Genomic DNA, 22588 nt, shown 5'->3' with positions numbered 1-22588 from the left:
GTAATACCCATCCCCAAAACCACCTTTGAGGTATACTTGGTTTATTCCCCACAAACAAAACTGCAAAGAGGGGAGGCCTGGGAGGCTTGCTGGCATTGCTGCCTGACCTTCTCAGAGACAAGGCTCCCCATGTGGGACCTGTGTGCTGGCTGTGTGCATTTCCCATAATATGGACTGCAGGGTTTTTGTGCTCCCCTGGCTTTTGTTGTCATCTGGTGGCTGCACCACGTGCAGTGGGCAAGACTGGTGTCTTCCTCTCCCTGGAGGAGTTCCTCTGGAAGCCTTCTCTGCCCTTTGAGGGTGGGAGTGTGCCTCTTTTTATTCACTGGTTGCTCTGGAAACATTGCATAGTATCCCGTGCCCTGAACCAGATGTGTGTACTCCAAAAGCGTTTGGATCGGAAGTGGGGAAGAGGGCACTGGGGAAGGGGGGCAGGAGGAAAACTTAAATTAGAAGAAAGCCAAACAGCTATTGCTGGAGACAGATGATTACAGCTCGTGTCAAGGCTGTTTCCTGCATGCCAATGATAGATCAGTAAACAAACGCCTCTTTGCAAACACAAAGCAGGCAGGAACTCTGTTTGGAAGAGAGAGGTCGGGGTAGGTCTCACTTCACTTGGTAGCAGGAAGCCCCTATCACATGGCCCTGGGAATTGTGAGGCCGGGTGCATGTGGGAGATATGCAGAGAGGCTTCTGCTGGGAGACTTCACATCCTTCCCAGGGTCCAGCCAACAGGTTTGAGAGCTCCCTCCCTTCTCTCTTTCCTCCTACCTCCTCCCCTGTCCTTCCTTTCCCAGTTTAATTTTGAAACACTATCAGATGACTGCTTTGTTCCCCCAAACAATGGCAAGGAATAAATTGCAATGCAAGGTTCTCCAAATGGTGCTCAGTATCTTCTCTGCCCTTTCATGGCCTTGATGTCCTGTTCCAGGATGTACGTGCCAGGTGCAGTGGCCTCAGGCTTGGGCTCTGTGGGGCTGTGCCTCCCATTGCTGGTAGAAAGTTTTTGTGTGGTTTTTAGAGAAAGCAGCCACCTGTCAAGAAGTACCAGCTTGATGGGTGTGTGTACGTCCTTCTTGGGTCTCCTGCTAACTGAACTCATCCCTGCTTGTTTCTTCTAGGCAGTTTGTAGGGCCCTGATCATATTGCTCATGAGGTGAGAAAGCAAAGCATTTCAGACAACCCTTGTCAGCCTCTGGCAGGTCTCCCTTCCCCAGCCTTACACACCCTCTTTTGTGCTCTCTCCCCACTGCCCTCCATCTTCCCCTCATGTGCACACAGCCTCATTACCTCTCTCGTAACAGATTGGGTTTGTGTTGGACCCCTTCCATGTGCTGCTTTGTCAAAAACTGTCAGTGAGCTGCAGCATGTCACAGAGATGCTCCAAAGGGCCTGGGCCAGCATATAGGGTAGCATGTAGTTGATTGCAGGAGAGATGTGGGCAGTCAGGAGGAGCAAGAGTTCCTTTTGCCCTTCACAGTGAACTGTTGTGTTAGCTCTGGGTGCCTTGTGGAGCCAAAAGTTGAAAAACAAAAGTAGATAATCTCTGTCTACTGGAAGCAATTTTCCATCATTGCAATCACAATTCCTTTGGTCAGGTGTTGGCAATGCCTGTGGGTCAGGCCTGTGAGTTATTTCTAGTGATCTTATGGAAGAGATGATCATATCACCTCTGAAGCTCATCTTGTTTTGTGCTTGGCCCCAGGAAATTATTTGACTGTTGGACTTATTGATAGGTACCTTATTATTTTCTGCTGTTTTATTCCAGAGGTGACTCTTTCCCCCTTCATGTGTCTTCTGATGTGTTTCGATAAATATTTACTCTTTTGAGCAGAACCAGCTAATGTGCTGTAATACTCCTCTAGGTGATGCTGTGGGCACCGTGTGCCCTGTTGCTCAGAGGGAGGGCACAGCTATCCATGTATCTCCTAGAGATGACTTTACTCCCTAAGCAGTGTGTGTTGTCAGTGGGGGTGTCAGTAGGTACCTGGCTGTTGTCACAGCTTTGGAAGTTCCTGGCCCACTCTTTAATCTGCTTAGTATGAGTGTGTTTCTTTGGTTACTCTGGCCACACTTGTGCCAGGAAGGGACAGATGTCCCTCTGCCCTTGGTTCCAAGTCATGCTGATCTGCTGCTTGCAGTGGTGCTCCTTTCCTGTGAGATTCTTGCAGCAGTCAGCAGCTGCTTTGTGGGTCACTTCTGCAAATCAAGGCTGATGGAGTCTGTCCCATCCACCACAGATGAAGAAGCAAGTGCACCTCTTACTCTGTATCATCTTTTTGGCCTGTCCCACAGGAAGACTGCCAGGGAGCTGACTGTGCTGAGCATCAGCACACATCTGGTGGTACCCAGATGTTAATTTTCAAGGCAGGGTTTGTTAGCTCTTGGAAAAGGCTGAAAAGAGATTGAGTTTCCTGATGAGGAAACTGGGTGATCTTATGAAGACAGAGGAGCATCCCCAGCAAACTTTGGATGTTTCAGCAGAGCCACAGGGGTTGTGTGTGTGGACACAAGAAATGTTGTATTTTTCACTGCTAAAGGCAGTGACGAGGGGCTGCAAGGCACCAAATGATTACTGAGTGAAGAGACTCTCCCTGCTCTAGGGATGTTGTAGACCAAGTGCAGAGCAGACACTGTTGCAGCTTTGCAGGAGTCTGCTTTGGCTGCCTGGGTGAGTCATTCTTTGGCCAAGGCCACAAGTATGGTTAGTTTTTCATTATTTTCAATCCATAGCAGTTAACGGATGGATGAATAGATTTTTTTCCTTGGGCTGGTAAATTTTCTTGACAGTGTTGCAGGGCTGCTCTGTGTCTAGAAGTGAAGTGGGTGCTTGTTCCAGTTACTAATGAGGGAGAGAAGCCAAGGGAGTTTATTGTCTGGGAAAAGAGAGTGTGCTAAATGGTTAGCAGCGAGCTGCCCTGAGTGTGTACACATTGAGTTGACCCAGAGTTCACTCCTTGCCTCAGGAACATTGCCAGTATGGAATAAAAGGAGGGAGAGAAAACTGTGAACAAACAAAACTGATTTCCCCCACACACATCCCTTTTTCCCTTCTCTGCTCAAAAACTTGAACAGTGGAAATGAGAGATCCTTTTGTTCTTTACTGTTTCTGGTGTGGTGGGCTATATTTTTTTTAATGACAAGAGGCACTTGGTCTTGTCAAATGCCAGACATGGCGGGGCAGCCTCTGGCAGAACAGTGGAGAGATCTAAGAGACTTTTCCAAGTACTGCCTACAAGATGGTGGGCCTGTTGTCATTGCAATGCTTTAGAGCAGGCAGAACACCCTGATAAGTGAGCAGAGATGGTGCTGCAGAGTAACAGAGCAATTCTTCTATTTCCTAGTTAATGAAAAAGAGTATTGCAGCACAATAAAATGGAGATGGAGTGTGTTGCATTGACTGGGTAGCAGTGGCACTCAAAGAGAGAGACAGTCATTCCAAGAGTGCTAGAAATCATGAGGCAAGCAGAATGACTCATTTTTGTGAATGATTTATCTTATCCCTACAAGGAGTTGTCCTCTGAAATGAGATCAGTAGCAAGCTAACATGGCCCACCAGAGAGAAGACCAGTGACTCCAGTTCAGTGTCTCTTCAGGCTAAAATGTTTTCTTATCCCAAGCTTTGAATGTTGTGACAGTGTTATATGCCCAGGAACCACTTCAGACTTGTGGCCTTAAAACAGGTTGTTATAAAATTGGTTTTGGTTTAGTCTTCTGCAAGGGGAAAAAATCCAAATCATACGAGATTTTGACAGCAATAAATGCTTTCTTGAAATGTACTCCATATTTAATTCAAGGTGCAGCAACTGATGCTGAGTCAGACAAATTTTGCCCTCAAAAACTGTCAACCCCTTACTGGGCTTCTTACCTCTCCTTACTCAGGGGAGAAAGCTTGAGCTGTCCTCAGAAAGCTGTCATGTCTTGCTTCAGCTCCTCTCCTGGATTTCAAGTAGAAACCTGTGTGTGTAGAAGGAAAAGAGAAGGATGCTGAGCAGAGAACAATGCTTCTTCCTTGTGTCTGTCTGCAGGTGACCTGCTGCCCTGCTGTGTGCTGACATGATGACAGCGAGCAAGGCGGCCGATGTGAGCAGCAAGTCTGGGGGTCCTGTCTGCAAGTCTGTTGAGAGGTGAGAGCTTTCCATGTTCCAGTGCCAGTGTGCTTTGCTTGTATTTATTATCCCCCACACAAAGAAAACCAAAGGAAGGAAATCTCTCTGCTCTGCACTGTCTCTCTCTCCTCTCCCATTAAAACACAGCCCATAGGTCCCATCTTGCGATTCCGTGTATTAAAACATTCAGCCAGACTTCTAATATTCCAGACTCACAGTGCTGGAAAAGGTCTGCCCCAAGGCAAGACCACTTGTGCTGATGATACCTCTGTCAATGTTTGCCCTGCCTGCACTTGAAGTCTTCAGCCCTGGAGTGTCCTCAGAAGAGCCCCGCTGTGCCCACCCATTGCAGGGTGGCTTTTGCTCTGAGGTCTGACCACCTGTGGCGCTGTGATGCCCAACTTGGGAAAGACCATGGTGTTCATAGAGCCAGCTGTTAACCAAAGCACAGTGTCACTGCCACAGCCAGGAGGTAAGTATCTCTGAGGCTAAGGAAGAACAGGTGTGGCTCAGGTCCCATTTCCTCTCAGAAACCTGTCCCAGACTCAGTTTGCACCACAACTGAGTCTGCAATGGCTGCCAGCATTGCTTGGCTCCAGGACAAAGCTCCAGGCCTGACAGCACATAGAGTATGCCCACAGATGCTCTTACAAGTCTGCTAAGTTCTGGAGCAGGCACAATTGACACTTTTAAGTTAATGGGATTTCCCAAGTTGAATCTTATTGTTGGGACTGTGGTTAAATGGGACTAATGATACGGGTTTGCATTCCAGTAATTACCTTTTGTTGTCTTGGTGCTCTTTCCCAAGCCCAGGCAAACCTCAAAGACATGGCCAAGTACTTCAGTTCAGAAACATTTTGTGTTGGGATAACTGCCTGTTCAGCAGGATATTGATAAAATGTCATACTGTTGGTACCGTGATATCACACTTTTGGAAATCTCTAGACTAAATATATTTGGATTTTCTATTGCACTTTGGACCCAAACAGTGAAGATGTTTTATCTGAGTACGTTGAATCTGGTTTCTGCGTGCTATGGGAGTATGCCTGTGTGCATGGAGGCCTAAGTGCACATGTGGACTGGGATGGTAGAGTCCATAGAAATGGAATAATAAAAGTGCAGTCTTTGGCCATCAATATGCATTTGGGGAACATTAGGATGGACTGAGAGAGATCCTCTGAGCAGGCACTACAGGAACGTCAGCTGTACCATACGCATTCTCCTCTGTGTAACAGCAGTAATTTTGCTGTTGTTTGCAACTGGTCCATTTTGTATTTGCTTGCTTAATGCCTGATGATGTCCAAAGCTCTGCTGCACTTCTGCACACACACACACATTGGTGAAGCTCTCATTGGTATCAGCATGTCTGGTGTACAAAAAATGCCTCTCTCACCTGCAGCCTCCTTCTGCCACAGAGAAAGGCTCCATTTCTAACCTCATCTTGGTTTTAACGAGAGAAGGGCAGTATGTTCTGGCTAGAAGGACCTTTCCCTGAGCATCCTCCCCACTAAGCCCATGTCAAGTGCTTGTTTTTGAGCATCCTCTACTATCACCTTTATTAGTAAAGCTTGAGGAGCTGATGAACTAAACCAGGGATGAGCAATGGCAGTGAATGTTTCTTTCCTTTTTCTTTGATATGCAGGGTCAAGCTTGCAGATAAAAACAATACAGCAGCTGTGAAGGAATTAGAAAAACCTTTGTGTGGATTTTTGAGTGAGAAATGTTCTGAAGGTTCCTCTGTTGCCCTGGGTTTAACACCTGAAGCTGAACCAATTTCTTCTGTAGTGAAGAACCCACTGGGAGCCTTGGAGAACTTGATGCTGGATCCAAGGCTCGACTGTTTTCAGCAGAACATGCTTAGTCCTAAAATGATCATCAGTGACCCATCTGTGGATCTGAATGTCAAAGAAAACAATAAAATCGTTAAGAGACAGATAGGAGGCACTCAGAACATACGGTCACCTGGAAAAATTGGCTTGAGGAATAAGTCCTTCAGCATCAAGGACAAAATTTCAGAATGGGAAGGGAAAAAGGAAACACAGCCTGCTCCTCGCAGAGAGGAGGAGCCAGGAGTTAAAGAGGAGCACAGGGTGCCTTGTGTAGCTGAGAAGATGAGTGGGGAAGCAGTGGTGACTCGGAAAGCAGAGACCAAGAGACTTATGAGCTGGGAGCTGGAGTGCAAAGGGGCAGGCAAAGAGAATGAGCTGAAAGCAGGAACTCAGAAAGGCGCAGGGCAAGCGGCAGAGCGAAAAGGGGAAGCGCAGAAGGATGAGGAAATGGAGTTCAGCCCTGGAAAATGCAAGGAAGTGAAAAGTGGGAAGTGGGAGGTCCAGAAGGAGAATCTTTCAGTGCTTAGTCAGGTCAAGAAACTAGAGCAGGCTTTGAAAGATGGCTCAGCAGAGCTGCAGCCACAGTTGCCTGGTACTTACTACTCCCCACAGTGCTTGCAGGAGAAGGCAGCACAAGGGCACAATGCTCCTGAGGGCCATGAGGGCATATGTGGGGCTGAGCTCAACAAAAGGCTTCTTGGCATGGACTCTGAAATCAGTGAACCAATTTTTGGGACTCTAGAAGAGATAAGAACTTCTCATGTGAAATCCAAGCACTGCACAGTGGAGAATGTGTACACAGAGCCAGGGGTGCCCGAGAAGAAGCCCTTCATCAACCCACTGCCCAAGCCTCGGCGGACTTTCAAACATGAGGGGGAAGAGGACTGGGTGCCAGCAGTTAGGAATAAAAGAAACTTACCCCCTTTGCCATCCATTCCTCCCCCTCCTCTGCCCTCCTCTCCTCCCCCATCAGCTGTCAGCAGGAGGCTCTGGAGCGGGAAGCACAAGAACAACGCTGACCACAGGTATTGGGGTTGTGTTTCATAAAGCTGTTGGTCATTATGGTGGTGTCCCACCTTCTCATTTTTCTTTGAGAGAGACAAATCTTTCCTTTTTGCTCAGAATCTGCAGCATAATCAGCACTCAGTCATCTCTCCGAGAATGTATGAGCAGCCAGCACTACTCCACAGGGTAACTGTGGAAGGATAAGTAATGGCAGATTTAAGGTCACTGTATTACATGGCTTAACCTTCAAGCCCAAAATTGAGGGATTTGGGGTTTTGTTTAGGTTTTCTTAGCAGAAACTCTACTTAATTACAAAATGACCACATCTGGTCTGGAACAGTGTTTGGAATGATAATCTCTAGTCTCTACTGCAGCATTTTCACTGTCCGTAGTAAACCTCAGTGAATCTGATGTGTATATATTCTTTTGGAGTGCTTGCTTGCCTTTTCTCCCCTCCCACATGATTGTGACACATTTCTGGGGTGGGGAACATAAAATAAACAGCTTTTCTAATGCCCTCTGGATAAATTGTCACTTAAAAATCCCTGGCTCTGTTGCAGAAAGGAAACCAAAACTTGCTAGGTTTGCTCATGGAAGGCACAGTTTTACCCTTTCTACCATTCTGCAAGCAAGTTTTGTTTTTCCGTGCTGCCCAGAGAGCTGATTTTGGGACCCTCTTATGCTTTTCACAGGTGGAATCTGTGCTGTAAATGGGACCTCTCATGTCCTACGGTTTTGTGCAGTGTTCCAAGATGTGCCATTTAACACTTACGTCTTCACAGTGTACTATTGCCATGACAACCCAGATTATCTGTGGCACCCCCAGATGCCTTTATTTGCGTGGCTGATAAAAAGAGCCAATCTCAGTCTTGCTTTTTCATGCTTTATATGGGATGAGGCAGTGAAATGTTCTCAGTAATCTATTTTGCCAGCTGTGCCGCACGTTGGAGAAGCGAATTAGCTGTAATTTGCTTATAAATGCTGGTTAACTGCATCACTCTCCTCTCTGCTTCTCCTCCTCCCCCCTCTCTGTGGTGCAGGAAATCATATGAGTTTGAAGACTTGCTGCAGTCGTCATCCGAGCATGGCCGGGTGGATTGGTACGCGCAGACCAAGCTGGCCCTCACACGCACTTTATCCGAGGAGAACGTCTATGAGGACATCCTGGGTAGGAGCTGCACAGGGAAGGGACCTGGCTGCTAGTCCTCAGTAAGAGGGACTTGTGGTCAACAGGCGTTCAGCAGAGGTGCTGAATAAAGTGTGTTTGTTATCCAAATGTGAACCAGGACACATTTTGTGCGTATTATTGGCAAGTAATGAGAAAAATGGACGGGGTACTTCAAAGCTCATCAGCTTCAAAGATGAACCTGAGGCATATGGGAAGCAGCTTTTATTTTTTGCTGGCGTATCTCCTCTGCCTTCCCTTTGTCCTGTGGATTAATTCTCACAGCTCTGATCTGTCCATTGTGGTGATTTTGTCACTGCTGAGATAATGTGAACAGTCTGAAAACATAGCCTTGAAGTCAGTTCCACAGCTCAGGAGTAGGATTGTGTTTGGCTTCAGGTACCATTGCAATTAAGAAACTGGGTCCCACAGTCTTTGAAATTGAGTTTTATTTAGTTCTCTAACTTCAGTGTCAGATCAGTGCTATTTTGAAGATTATTTCCTATAACTCTCTCAATTTATATAGTGTTTTTTAATATTGTGAGTTAGGTGGCCTTTGATGGAGCATAGAACAGAAGTGTCCCCCTTGAAAAAGCCTTAATGAATTTTGGTAGCTGTAGGCTGGTGTTGCATAAATCTTTTGGCTGAGGTCAGCAGATTAGGAAGGGAATAGCTGCATGAGCTCTTGCCATGCTGCTGTAATCCTACAAAGCTGCTGTGTGGTGTTCAGCATAGGAGGAGCTGCACTTTCTCAGGACCAGGCCAGGCATTATTATTATGCTATGAATAAAATCTGATTATACTTGATGAGAAAGGACTCTTAAAGGAATCATGTTCTTTTGGGACTGATGGCAGACAAGGCAATTCTAATCCATCCTTTCTGACATTTTTGAAGCTGTTGGCCTCATTTGTGGAGCTACAGGCCTTGTGTTTGCTTTTTTTCTTCTCTTTACTTGGGGGGGGCAAAAAAACAGGGAATGTCTAAGCAGCTGCTGTGGGGTTTTTGTGTTGGGGCATGATGGGAGGTCTCAGAAACCACTGAGTAAGGGTCACCTTGTCAGCTGGAATAACATGGATAGCATTACGGGCTGGCTGTGAAGGCAAATCCATCTATTCAAACACAAGCACACACCCATGTCCCAAGTGTGCAGGGAGCTCAAATATCAGCCTGAAGTTCATCTCCCCTCCAGCTTTTAGTTGCAAAGATTAGAAGGAAACAAAGTTATAGGTAATTGTCAGCTACTAGGACATGTTTGGTTTTTTGTTTTCTTGCTGCACGTTAAGGCTTTGCCTGGAGTCAGTGATCTTTAATTGGTTCCTGCAATCCTGGTGGTGTTACCATGGAAGCTTGGAAAAAGGACTAGACAGGGATAACTCAAAATCAAAAGCTTCAGTTTTGTTCTTCGCAAGACCACAGACAAGTTTAATGCACAAAACAAACAACCTGTGAAAACCTCACTGGTGGAGGGGGAACCAAGATTTCAGCCACAGGACACTGCAGCTTTCCCACAGGCAGCCACGTGTGCCCATCAGGCTATGCAAGCACGTGCACACACACACATTCATATGTGTGCCTTAGGAGGGGTTCAGCTGCTGGGGGGATAATTCCCAATTCCCAGCAAGTTACACAGATTTCCTTCCCTTTTTTCCCTTGTTCACCATTGCTTACCTGGAATATTGGAAGTTGGCCAATAGATGACAAGGTTTATCTGTAAAAAAGAGGGAAATTATATTCTTTCTTCTAGACTGAAGCTAATTTGGCTTGTTTAGCAGATTGAAGATGGGACAGGCAACAGAATCCAAGCTCGTTCTTTTTTTCTCCAATCTTCCCAGTTGCATGACAACTGAAGTATATTTTGAATACTTAAGAGGCCATTGAAATTAGAAAGTGGAGCCAGTTTCAGGGACAGGAGGATGTTTGCTGACCAAGTGTTAGGGCAGCCTTGCTGTGCTGGTGTCACACCCACTTGCCTTCTCCATGGTGAATTTGGATTCGCTGCTGGAGTGCTGGGTATCACCAGCTGCTGGAGAGGACAGTGCTGGGAAAAATTTGGGTTTCTGTCCTTGTCTGAAGAGTTTAGCTGCACTCCTGCCCCAGCTGGGCAGGCAGGTGGGAGTGCACCAGTTAGACAGATCCCACTGCCATTACTGGTCCTGCTGCAGAGTCTTGCAGCACCACTGACTTCCAATCTTTACTCTCAGCCAAGCATTATGTGACAGTAAGAGAAAGGCAGTGGCTTTGAGTCTCAGCTGTCCACTGGGATATGGCATGAAATGAGGGCAGTGAGGAGACAAGGCTCATAACATATCATTTGCCTGTGCAGATGCTTGGGCTAAGCCTTTGTCAGTGGTTTCTTAGATGCTTGGGTGGAGATGTCACAACCTACTTTGTCACAGTTGTGCTCTTCTTGAACACACTTGGGCTTACATTCCCTAGTACTGTGGAAGAGTGGGATACAAGAAGTTCATTACATATGATTTTAGGTGTTTAAAACTCAAATTAGTTGTGTGCCTCATTTCCAGAATTATTGGGAGGAAAGGAACCTGCATCTACTTCAGAGGTGTGCATTATGTCCCTCATCCCCTCCCCCCCATCCTTCTCCAGAGCAAGAGCATCCCAACTTTGAGCGGCTTAATCCTTCCCTCTATCTAAAGTCCATCATGTGAGATTGAGGTCTCCATGGTTGGTAGACATGTTTGAAATCCTGTACTGTGTGATAGACATCCATGTTCAGAGTGTGGATTCAATCATCCTGCAGTCAGCCCAAGAGCAGGACATCACTTCAGCCCCAATTAAGTGATGACCAGATGTCATCCATCTAAATGTGGGGCTTAAACAGAGAGAGGACCTTCATGCTGGGCTTCAGCTCACAGTTTCATTGAGCAGCTCCAAGCAGAAGACTGGAAAGAAGAAAATACAGTTATGAACTAATGTGTGTGAGAACATCACAGCTCTTCTGGACACAGGAAAATGAACTTGAGAGCTTGCAGGGTCTTTTCCATCTGTAGTATCTGTGATATGTTTCTGTGGCTGCATTTGTCTGTGTCAGGGTTTGGACACTGTCCTGCAGGCAGCTGGACTTCTAAGGGCTATGGCGAGAATGAAGCAATTGCAGGAATGCTTGAGAACAGGTCTTTATGTCTGATGTGGGAGGTGGGAGAAGACCAGCAGATCCCTAAATGGATTTTTATGGCAAACCTCAGAAATTTTCTGCACTTAGAATGCTTTTGCTTTTGGCTTTTTGCTGCAGATCCACCATCAAAGGAAAACCCTTATGAGGACATAGAGACTAACAGCCGCTGTTTGGGGAAGAAATGTGTCCTGACCTTCCCAGCATCCCCCACCTCTTCTGTACCTGGGACTCCCACAAAGGTACTTTGGTTCAAGTGGCCACCTCTTCTGCTACAGAAGGCTTTTGGGTGAAATCCAGGTTCTCTGTGGAAAAAGTGGATACCTTCATCGTGTTAGGGATTTTCACTCTATGTCTTTTGCCACAGAATACAGTGTGATAAGAGGGGATTTACTGCCCTTCAGTGAGGTAAAAAAACAAACTAGAATTCCCTTACATAAATGGTCTGTTTGCTTTCACTTTTTTTTTCGCTCCAGGGTTGCCTTCCCTGGTGGTGTGGGAAGATCTTCCTGCCCTCACAGAGGGCATGGAAGTATTTGGGTAATCAAGGCCTGCAGTAGCCTTGTCTCAGTGTCTGTGGGCAGGACAGTCTGCCCACGCTGGTGCCCAGGTGCATCTGCAGCACCCCCTCCTACCCCCCAGAGCCTTTCTTGCTCCTCCATGGGACAATTTTCTGGTAAGTAAGGCAGTGCCAGTTCCCTGGGTAGAGAGCTAGTGCTAGAAGGGCATCCCCACCATAGCTCAGCTCACAGCTTGGTGCCTTTTTCCTTCTTGTCCATGGAACCAAAAGAGGAGGTAAAACTTTGCTTGGCACCTCTTACTCAGAGCTTAGGGTTTACCAAGGCCAGCCCTGCTCTCTCAGCCTCCCAAGCTGCTTTGGTTGATTCATGTTGCCTGTTTAGATAATCCAAACCTGGGAAAGCAGGGATAGCATGGCAGCCAAAGTCATCTTGGTAATAAATGGTTTCAGAGTGGACAGCAGGGACCAAAACACAGCTTTCCTGACCAAAGAGTTTACTCACGTTTTCCAAGTAAAAACTATTACTAGAGCTGTTATCCAACATTTTGAGAAGTCTCATGTGCAGCATTCCTTGACATGCTGCTCTTTTCCAACCAGCTTAATCGGCAACTAAGGTGCCTTTGGATAATTCAGCTGTTTAAAGTGAGAATTGTTCCGTGGTTCTCAATCCATTCTCCTTGTTGTTGCTAGTTAGGGCTAGAGCAGCAAGAGGCCATGTGTAGGAGTGTTGGGATGAAGTGGATCTCCCTCAGAGAGATTTGCAGTCACCCCTGCCCCCAGATTTCCCACACATGCTATTGAAAGGGGGCTGCAGTGCTGCACAGGAATGCCTTTCTCCAGAGATACTGTTCCCAGCAGGAGAGCTGAACAGCAGTAATTACATCACTCCACAGTGCTTTGGCATCTATCTTGTGATCCGCGTCAGTCAGAACAGAAATGCTGCAGCTCTCTTGGCAGCTAATGTGTTTGCAACTGCAGCATTTATCCTGCTGGAGAGCCTGGCCAGGCTGCAATGATGGGGAATGGGTCTGGACAGACTTTCAGGACTGCTATATAAGTAGTAGCTCATATCCCTGGTGCAGAAGGAGATCCTTCAGTGCAAAGACTCCTTACAGCCTCATTTTTACATGACTTCTCTGTAGGTGGCAAATATTTTGTGACCTGAGCATCTTCTGCCAAATCCAGAGACACTTGAGCTAACCTGAATGGTCTGACTAGTAACTGCTGAGTATGTCTGCTGATGGAGGCAGATGGTGATGCTGCCTCAGCTACATTCACAGTGCTGCTGTGAATTGTTCAGAAGTAGGCTGGATAACTCTCCCCCACACTTCTTAGTGCCAGATACATCTTCTGGCAGTGCAGATACTGTTCCCTCAAAAGGTGCAATTTACCTTGTCATAACTACTGGGAGATGCTGTAGGAGAAGATAAAAAGTGTTCTTATTGAGCATCTTTCTGGTGAGAAGTAGTTTGCCCCTCTTTATCTGGAGCTGAGCTTTCTACTTCTCTGATGCTATTTTTGGTCAGAGACTTTAGGAACTTGACTATGCTACTTAAACATCTTCTGTTGTACTCCCACCAGACTTGCTAATGAGTTTAGGAGGAAAGCAGTCTCCATAATTGTCTAACAGCATCTCTTGTACACTTTGAAATATCTGATTCTGGCTCCTGTCAAAGGCAGCCATACTGCCAGTGCTTTTTGCCTGCTCTCACTGGTTCTCTGTAGCTCCTGGCTAGCTGTTCCTTATCCCAAATGCTTGTGGTTGGTTGGTTGGTTGGTCTTGTCCTGTTTACAGTCCCAGCCTCTGGATTACCCAAATCCTGGGAGATATTTTCCACACTTGAGCAAGGCCTTTTTGGCAACCCCTGAGCTTGTGTTATGTTCTGGGATGAAAATGAGATGGTTAAACTGCTGGTCAAGACGTAGCCTGGCAGCTGCATGGGTTTCTTGCATGTGCAGAAATCCGTGGGCACTCTCAGTCTGTTTTGACACTGAGTGCTGTGGCTGCCCCACTGCATTTACTGATATGACAGTGTAAGTAGTGGAGTAAAGATAGATGAGGTACTGTGGTCATTCATTCCTTCTCCTTCATTTCCAGTTGCTTTCCAAACCCATGTTTTTCCGGCAAAACTCAGAGCGGCGGAGTTTCAAACTGCCAGATATACGGAAACTGAGCCGTGATGGGACAGGGTCACCATCCAAAATCAGCCCTCCCTCAACCCCCAGCAGTCCAGATGACACCTTCTTCTCTTTGGGAGACTCTCAGAATGGCAAGAGGAGAAGGAAGATTCCCAAGGTAAATCTAATGCTTTGTCATTTTTGTTTGACTTCTTCCAGGCAGGAGTGTGAGTATGAGACCAGGTTTTCTTTAGTTTCTGGTGTGTGGCATCCTTGCAAGATAGCTGCTGTCCTGGCTGTTGACTTGACTTGTGTTTCACTTCCTTTCTGCCTGAAGGAGAAGGCACACAAACATGTCTGCACCTTTCAAAGAAGTTATTTTTCCATCTGAGATTTCATAATAATAATAAAAAGGCATTGTAATTTTTGGGTAGATGTTGAAGTATGTCACAGGGGGAAAAAGCAGTTCATATTTTGCAAAAGATATCCCCCATCATACTTCCTTCTGTGCTTCCTGGATGGGACAATCAGAAGTTGTCTGTGTGCTGTGTGTTTGTTTCCTCATGGAAATCTGTTGTTCTTTGGTCATTCTGATTGGTGCACTGGCTGTCTATAATTTAAGGGAAGGTGTGATTGTAGGTGAGCAATGAACATAATAACAATTGGGTGGCAAAAAGGACTTGTCTGCAATCATGAGCATTTTCTGCAGCAACATTTTCTATTTCTTACTTGGGTACAGTATTACTCCATTTAAATTTTATTTTCTTTCAGATCTGGCAGGATGTGTATTCAGTCCAAATGAGGTTTGGCAGCAGTCTATCTATTGAATGTTTCAGAAACACAGTTGCTTATCCCAGTTTTTGCAGGACAAGCAGAGGCTACCAGGGACAGTCTGTGGTGATTTTTTTTTCCAAACCCACAGTTTGCATTTGGGGAAAAAGGGATGTGTTTGTGTATCTTCTTTGTTTCCTGGTTGCTAGATCTGTGTTCATGTTTGGATATCTGGTTTTTGAATGCCCTCTCTGTGTGCCTCAGCCTTTCAGGAATGAGCCAAAGGCTGCAAATGTTTAGGGTTTCTTTCCCAGTATGTCTTCACATCTGTGCATGGGCTTGAGCTCTGTCAGTGTGTTCACACATACTTTTATGTCAATCGAAAAGAGGATTCCAAGTATTTATTTACCCCACAGTGCCACTGAGCAGTCTTGCAGGGCCAGCTCAGAACTGTGGTTTGCTGTGTCAAGGGCATCTGAGGCTTGAGCTGGGCATCTGCGTGAAGGCTGCTCTTCCACATCAGAGCATGCTGCCTCCCACTTAAATATTTGTATTCAGAGTTGCCTGACCAAGTAGGTGCTGGGCCTATCTTACCTTGAGCTCATAAGACATGTGTGGAAGTAAATCTGGAATCTGAATTCCAATTATTTATGGAATAAATCTGAATGCTGTTGCTATATCCTACTCCTGCCTGGGACCTTGAGAAGGAGGCTGATCTGCTCAAGCAGGAAGCCTGGCATGGCTCTGCTGCAATTTCTCTCCTCTTCAGGAATGGACAGAGAGACTAGAGGCACTGAAGGAGTCACTAAGCCCAGCACTGCCTAGCACTGAAATGTCCTCTCTCCTGGTCAGCTGAGAGCACAGGAATTACAAGATTTGCAAAGGAAATCACTGGTGTAAAATATTTCAGTATCACTGGCATCCACCCTTCTCAATTTCTTCAATCATTCTCCAGTTGGTTTTCTGCTTCCAAACCTGCAGACCAGGACAGGTTGCCAAGGGACCCTCTGGTGCTCCTTGGAGCATGGATCATGGTATGGAGAGATGGACTCTGTCAAGCTCATACAGCTGCACTGTGTAGAAGTGCAGTGTGGGTTTCATCAGGGTTTGTTACCCTGGGCTCCTGCTGTACCAGAGTGAGTGTGGCCACTGGCAGTACAGCACAGATCCTGGGAATTGTGCATCCTGCACCACCAAGTGAAGAGTTTCAATATGACCGAGGTTGGGATAAAGAGCTCTTTACATGAAATTCTAACTTCATTTCTTGCCTGGGGAAGAAATTAACCTTGTTTGTTTGTGTGTTTGCTGAGCAGCTTGTGTTGAAAATCAATGCCATTTACGAGGCACGGAGGGGAAAGAAACGTGTCAAGAGATTGTCACAGTCTACAGAGAGCAATTCAGGGAAAGGTAAGGAGCTTCAAATCATCATACAGCTAAGACTTTCTGAGGACTTGCTTTGGACTTAAGCCTGCCTTCGTGGTTTATGTGACGCTTTCTAGCACTTCTTCCAGTCCAGACTGAGGCTGAGTTGGGGTTTCCACTCTTTTTTTTTTTTTTTTTTTTTTTTTTTTTTTTGGTAAGATAAGGGCTGTTCCTCTGCCCAAAGGACTTTGGTTAAAATGGAAGTTTTCTGCTTTTCTTGCTTCATTTTCATTCCATGGCTTTGCATGATAACCTTATAGGTCATACCAAACATGTCCCCTCTTTTTGATGTTTATTTCTGGAACATGCTGGAAGCTATGGAGAGGAATGTTCTGTCCAAAAGCTCCTATTTGTTGAGATCAAAATATTTTGTGGGAATGTGTCACTTCAGAGAATTGTCCAATGGAAGACAGGAGATTTTGGAACAGCCCTGCTTCTTTCACCATCCCAATAAACAAATAGCCTCAGCTGGGAATCAGGGTTTCTACAACTGACTGTAAGGCCCCCTCCATCATAGCAGGATTGAGACTTTCAGCCTCCCACTGTCAATTAACAACTTGCCCAAAGCATTCATACACTTCAGAAAAATTACTTTTAAGCATCTCACTTCTGTAAACACTAAGACTGTGTCTTTCCAACACAGGATTTTTTTTCAAAACACTTTAACTTCCACCAAAAGATGACCACCTCTATTTGTTTCCCACAATTATTGTTACTGTTTATCCTATTTCATAAAGCATAGACAGCCACAAGGTGGATAAGTGTGTTTATATGAACTTTCAGGGGAAGCATCCCAGACTTTTTATACCTCTCCTTAAAGCATCATGCAGAGAAATAGATCATTGGACCATACAGACCTTGAATCTAATTCAGTCTGACAATTTTTTTGTTTCTTTCTTTCTGTTCTTGGTTTTATCCCATGTCCTACAAAGTATTGCATATTAATGAGTATTTTGCCTTGGTGGTGTGTTTATACAGATTAGGATAAAATACAGTGCTGGAATTCTATTTTTATGCAATCCTTCTGGCTGTGCAAAATTGATTTTGTTGTTGTTTGTTTGAGTGTTTTTTCCCCTGAACGAATGGGAAGATACCAGGGTTGGTAAGCTGAATATCTGTGGGTATGGGCACCCTTGAAAAGAACAAGGCCCTTGGGACCTAAACTGCTTCCCCCCAAAGTTGCCAGGCCCAGCTTCCTCATGCCAGTGGTAAGAAATGCACAGCTATAGACTTTCCTTAATTCATCTTCTCCTTTCTTTTTTCTTCCTAGTTACAGATGAAAACAGTGAATCAGACAGTGACACTGAAGAGAAGCTGAAAGGTAAGGCAAATGTGTGGAGAGAGAAAATGGCTCCTGATAAACTCTGCTCTGAGCTCCTAGGACAAGATCTCTCCTCTGTGTTCTACCTTTGGAGAAGGACCTTGTTTGTGCATAGAACACGCTGAGCAAGAAGACAAAGATCTCAATACTGCAGGAGAAAATCCATGGGCAGAGGGCTATAGGAGCCCAAAACAAACATCTCTTCCATCAAACTCCCATCAAAGCTCCTTGTTGACTGACTTTCCCAGGAGGAGTATTGGATGCTGAGGAAATACAGTGAGATTCCTCTGAGTGCAGAGTCAGAAATATGTGACCAGACTGGCAGAAGCAGCATCGTGTGGCACTGGATGTCCAGACACCTCACCACATGCTTGCTGTGGGAGAAAAGCCACCAGCCAGACTGGCTAGCTAGGGAAACAGAGTTGCACTATTTGATTTATTGCTGGTTAAACTCTCCTGCATTGGCCGGGTTGGGATAAAGCACTGCATTTCTCTCTTCACTCTTGTAGGATTATTTGGTGTACTGGTCTCCAAAATACTCTCCTGAAATCTTGTGCTGATAATTAGCCCCTGGACATTCCAGGGAAGCTGCTGTCTTTTGGGAATTTGTGTGGCAAATTCAAAGTCCTGGCAGAGTTAGAATGCAAGATGGAAGCTCCTTGACATTCCAAAGTTTCCTGACTCACATGCACATCAGATCTGGACAGCAGGTCAGTTCATTTCCAAGCTGAAAAGGACAGGCATGAGCAGCAGTTGGACTGTGTTTCAGCCACAGTGCATTGTGAGTGGGAATTCTCCTTCTCACCCTCTTCCAGGTTTCTAGAAATGAAAGCTCAGACTGAGTTCTCTCTTGTGAGCACAGCTTCCCACTCAAGAACTGCTGTATGCTCTTGCTTTCATCTGCATTGAAGTCTTTTATGTGTATTGCTATGTTAGCAACATCAAGCTGAAAATTGCTGCCTACCTTTTGACAGGTTCTAAGGCTAGCCGGGAGACAGGAGAGAGAATTTGCACCAGGATGGTGCAGAAATTACATTTACAACCCTCCTGAAATGCAGTGAAATACAGACCATGTCCAGATCTAGCTGAGAAAGGCAGTGTAGATGTGGCCAGGAAGACTCGAACTCTTGTCTGCTGCTGGTTGCCATAGTGAATCATGTGCATCATCCTGTGTTTCTCTGTAACTGCAGCTCAGACTCCCTAGAGAGAGGATGATGGAGGTCATATGAAGGCACCTCAAATCCAACAGCACTGGGCTCTGAACAGTATCCAGATCCAAACCTCAGTCTGAATGACTATGCAAGTCTACATAAGTGTGAACAGTTACAGCTGTTTGCTCTAACTACACCTGTATTTTGCTTTATGCCTTGTTGGCTTCCCTATTTTTAAGTAGGAAAGTCAGATGATTTAGCGAGTCTCTTGTATTTGGGACTTCGTATGTTTTGTGTGACACATAAATCACACCACCAGCTACCTCTGCTTGCAAGTCACTGTACATCATCTGAGACACAGTAAATCATAAGGCTCTATGTCAGAGCTGGAAGTGTTGACCCAGTGCTGGAAAGAAAAAGTCTTGGAAGACAAACTCTGCCATGATGACAGCAGTAAAATTCTGGTGTCTTTACAATATAAGCAGAGCAAGTCTTGAGCAAGTTTTTCAGAAGCACTCAGTGTTGCTGTGACACTGCTCCTTTTGAAGTCCCTGGTGAAACAGAAACCACTTCTGAAAGCTTTATAGCCCTAGAGCAAATAACATAGTAGGTGACTATGCAAATACATCTACACAGTAAATGTTATTTGCATAGAGAAAGGAGTCTAAGCCATCTTTCCAGGGTTTGCTACACTTTCTGATTTGAGAGGCACCTCAAGATTGCTTTAAATCACATTGTCTGGAATAGTCTGTGAGTGGCACTACTTTACCAGACAAAAGATCAACAAGTATATACCATCTCTCAGGAAGTCCTGTCTCCCAAGCAGATACCTTATGTATTGAAGTTCCTATAGTGTCTCTGTGATAGTTGTTTCTTCCATCAAAAAGTTGCATTGCCACCCACCTTCCCAAAAAGCAAAGCTGTGAGAATGTGCTGTAGTCTCTGCTTGTAGTTAATTCTTTCTTTCTTTTGTAGCAGGGATAAGGGAGACATCGTGGAGATTTAATTTGGGATGCAACTGTAAAACCAAGCAGGGGAGTGGTCTCAGGGAATCTCATCTGGTCTGTTCTCAGCAGGCAACTTTTCATTACTTTCCATGCTGGAATGTTTATTGTCCCATGGCTCGTGTGTGTGTGTGTGTGTGTGTGTGTTGCAGTTACAGCTTGCTTGGCAATTTTTCTTGTTTTCCCATTGTCTTGGGTGAACTTGTAGAAGCATGGCACTGAGAGATTAGTTTTAGGCACAGGAAGAAGTGGCATGAGCCAGCATTTTTCACTGGCACCTCTTTTCACATGTTTTGTGTTGTTGGCCTACAGCCCAGCCTGTGTGCTGGAGCTGGGAGTCCCCAGCATTACTCAGATAGCAGAGCCCTGGCCTGACCCAAGGGCTGGTGTTGTAAAACCTTGAGGTTTGCTGCCCACAGCCTCCTGTGAACGAAGAGGGTCAATCACCTCACTGTGCTGGCTTTGAAAAATGCATAAATGAGTACTAGGATGAATGCCTGGACATTATCTGTTACATCATGTCCTGTATGGATCTCAGCCTGGCCTGTTCCAGCTGTAAAAGCTATGCATGAAATCCTTCTGCTGCCAAAGTTCTTCAGGGTGATGGCACAAGGTTATGGCCCATCTCTGTCAATATTTATAGTGCAGCTTCCAAGTGGTTTCCACCTTGTCAGCCACTGACAAGGTCACTGCAATGAGGTGATTTCAGGTTTGTCCCTCAGTGTATGCAGAGCACTGTTGATGCTGTGTGCCAGGAGCCAGGCTGAGTCAGGATCTCCTTGTCTCCGTAGCTCACAGCCAGCGCCTGGTGCACGTGAAGTCACGGCTGAAGCAAACTCCACGGTACCAGACCCTGGAGCGGGACCTGATCGAGTATCAGGAGAGGCAGCTCTTCGAGTACTTCGTCGTGGTGTCGCTGCACAAGAAGCAGGCTGGGGCTGCCTACATCCCTGAGGTCACCCAGCAGTTCCCACTGAAGGTCTGCCTGACCTGTCTTGGATTGTGTGGTGCACTTGGATAGCTGGAGGAGCTGGAGCTTCTCTGTTGACCACGTGTTGTATCAGTGACCCCTCTGCTGTTGTCAGTGTTAAGGGAGACTGAAAATAGTGGGAGGGCTTCAGTCACTGCCCAAGAATTGTCATGGTATTGCTCACTCCTGAAAGAGCAGCTGATTTAGATCTTTTGCTGCACTTGGCTATGGCTTTTATGTAGGTATTCCCTTTCTATCCCTTTCCTCTTAAAGAAAACTGATGGGAGAAGATCAGTGTTCTGAACGGGAAGTAAAAGCTTTCAGTGATAGCCTAGCTCAAAATGGGGAAGGAGGAATGGGAGAAACAGAGCCAGTGTGACTGAGTGTTTGTAAATGGGATGTGGCTCATGAGAGCTCCCCTCAGACTTCAGTTCTCTTGCCCCTTGCTGGAAATTGTGTCCCAGATTAGAGGCACAATATAGCAGAGACAGGGCTTGGTGGAATTGGGGGCACAGAGTTACCTTGAGATATCTAAAGATTAGGTGAGCCAGAATCACAGAAATTTTAATATCTTCCAGGCAGAAGCTTAGCCTCTGTCATCACCTCTTCATTTGTCACAGGAAAAATATTTGAAGTCATTTCATCCCTACATGACTAATTGGAAACATTCCTTCTCTCTACTCTGCTAGCTTGAGCGCTCGTTCAAATTCATGCGTGAGGCAGAAGATCAGTTGAAAGCTATTCCCCAGTTTTGCTTCCCTGATGCAAAGGACTGGGCCCCCATCCATCAGTTTGCCAGGTATGTACTGTACTTTGTATCCTAATTCATGAGAAACAGATTTCTATATCAAGCTAATTAAGTACAAGAGCTGTTACAGTAGAAGATTGGGCAGAGCTCTGAGAGGGGTGTATGGGAAATGCAGAAATACTGGGAGTTTATTAGACTTGTATGTCTGAGACCAGTAATGTCGCTGATGGGTATCTTGTCATTCTGGTTTCTCTTTCTGCAGTGAGACATTCTCATTTGTCCTGACGGGGGAAGATGGAAGCAGGAGATTTGGGTATTGTAGGAGGCTGCTGGTAATTATCCCTGAATTTTTTTCTTTTCCTGGTGGTGCAGCCTTCTGTGGGGTTGATGTTACTGGCACCCATTCTGGAAAGTGGAAAGCTGCTGCTCTTCTCTTTCAGTGTGGGATGAAAAGAGTGGCAATAGAGCAGCTTTGCTCTCTTCTGTTCAGTGCCAAAGTCCCTCTCTGTGTCCCATCCTTCATTCCAGACTCTCTTGCATTTTCCTTGCACCAGCACTTTACCATTACCATAGACTATTGTTTCACCACTAAGCTGAAGGCAAGGTTTATCCTCTTTAGGTTTAGATACCTGTTAAACAGTTGTCTAGACCTGTGCTGGTCCTGTAGGTTGAGAGTTGTCTCTGTAGATCAGTCTGCTCTGCCTTCATTGTTTGATTTAGGTAAGCTGGGACCATGCTGTGGATGTGCCCATTTCTCCTCACTGTTTCTGGTGTACCAGGGTTTGAGCCAGGTTGTCATCATCACCATACTGTCAAATGCCTGCCAGTTTATGAGCTAGCCAGTGAGATGCACAGCTAAGAGACTCACAGTCACTCTATCTTTATAGTTATAACTTTGACATTTCCTTGGTAGATTTTTTGGTTATATTTGCAGCAGTTATAACACTGACATTCCTTGGTGTGTGTTTGTGTTTGTCTTAAAAGCCCAGTGGAAAAGGGAAGCGTCTCCCAGAAGTTTACTGCATTGTGAGTCGCCTTGGATGCTTCAATCTCTTCTCTAAGGTGAGGGGGGAGAAAGAGAGGGAATTTGTGCTGTAGGTCAAGAGGGACCTGAAAGTGAAGCCAGCATGTGAACAAATGAGGATAGCTAAAGAAAGTGTCTGAAATGGTATTGGTGAGGCAGCAACCTGCAGATTCTAGAACCTAGCAAAAGCACAGTTCATAGGAAAACTAGATTGTTAGCTCTTGCCTTCTTCCTTCAGCAGAAATCCCAGAATGCAAGAGAGTTCAAAAGGTGGAGTCCTGACTCTGAGTGTAGTGGGGA

The 22588-nt window shown here is 45.7% G+C and overlaps 1 protein-coding gene across 2 annotated transcripts in view; it reads left to right on the top strand.

Annotated features, from left to right (window-relative positions):
* DENND2A (DENN domain containing 2A) overlaps positions 1–22588 on the top strand; it is a 62337-nt gene that overhangs the window by 18441 nt on the left and 21308 nt on the right. For both annotated transcript variants that reach the window (XM_083860188.1, XM_083860189.1), the window contains exons 2-12: positions 4029–4127; positions 5752–6963; positions 7984–8111; positions 11360–11481; positions 13858–14055; positions 15962–16055; positions 17347–17391; positions 20338–20525; positions 21206–21315; positions 21527–21596; positions 22249–22326. In XM_083860188.1, coding sequence (XP_083716314.1) covers positions 4057–4127; positions 5752–6963; positions 7984–8111; positions 11360–11481; positions 13858–14055; positions 15962–16055; positions 17347–17391; positions 20338–20525; positions 21206–21315; positions 21527–21596; positions 22249–22326 — 2316 coding nt within the window. In that variant the 5' untranslated portion in view covers positions 4029–4056. The remainder of the gene's footprint in view (positions 1–4028; positions 4128–5751; positions 6964–7983; positions 8112–11359; positions 11482–13857; positions 14056–15961; positions 16056–17346; positions 17392–20337; positions 20526–21205; positions 21316–21526; positions 21597–22248; positions 22327–22588) is intronic.

This window comes from Zosterops lateralis (assembly GCF_965231275.1).
Source record: "Zosterops lateralis genome assembly, chromosome: 4".
NCBI classification, from domain to species: Eukaryota; Metazoa; Chordata; class Aves; order Passeriformes; family Zosteropidae; genus Zosterops; species Zosterops lateralis.
Note: the sequence above shows the minus strand (reverse complement) of the source record. Positions and strands in the feature narration are given on the sequence as shown.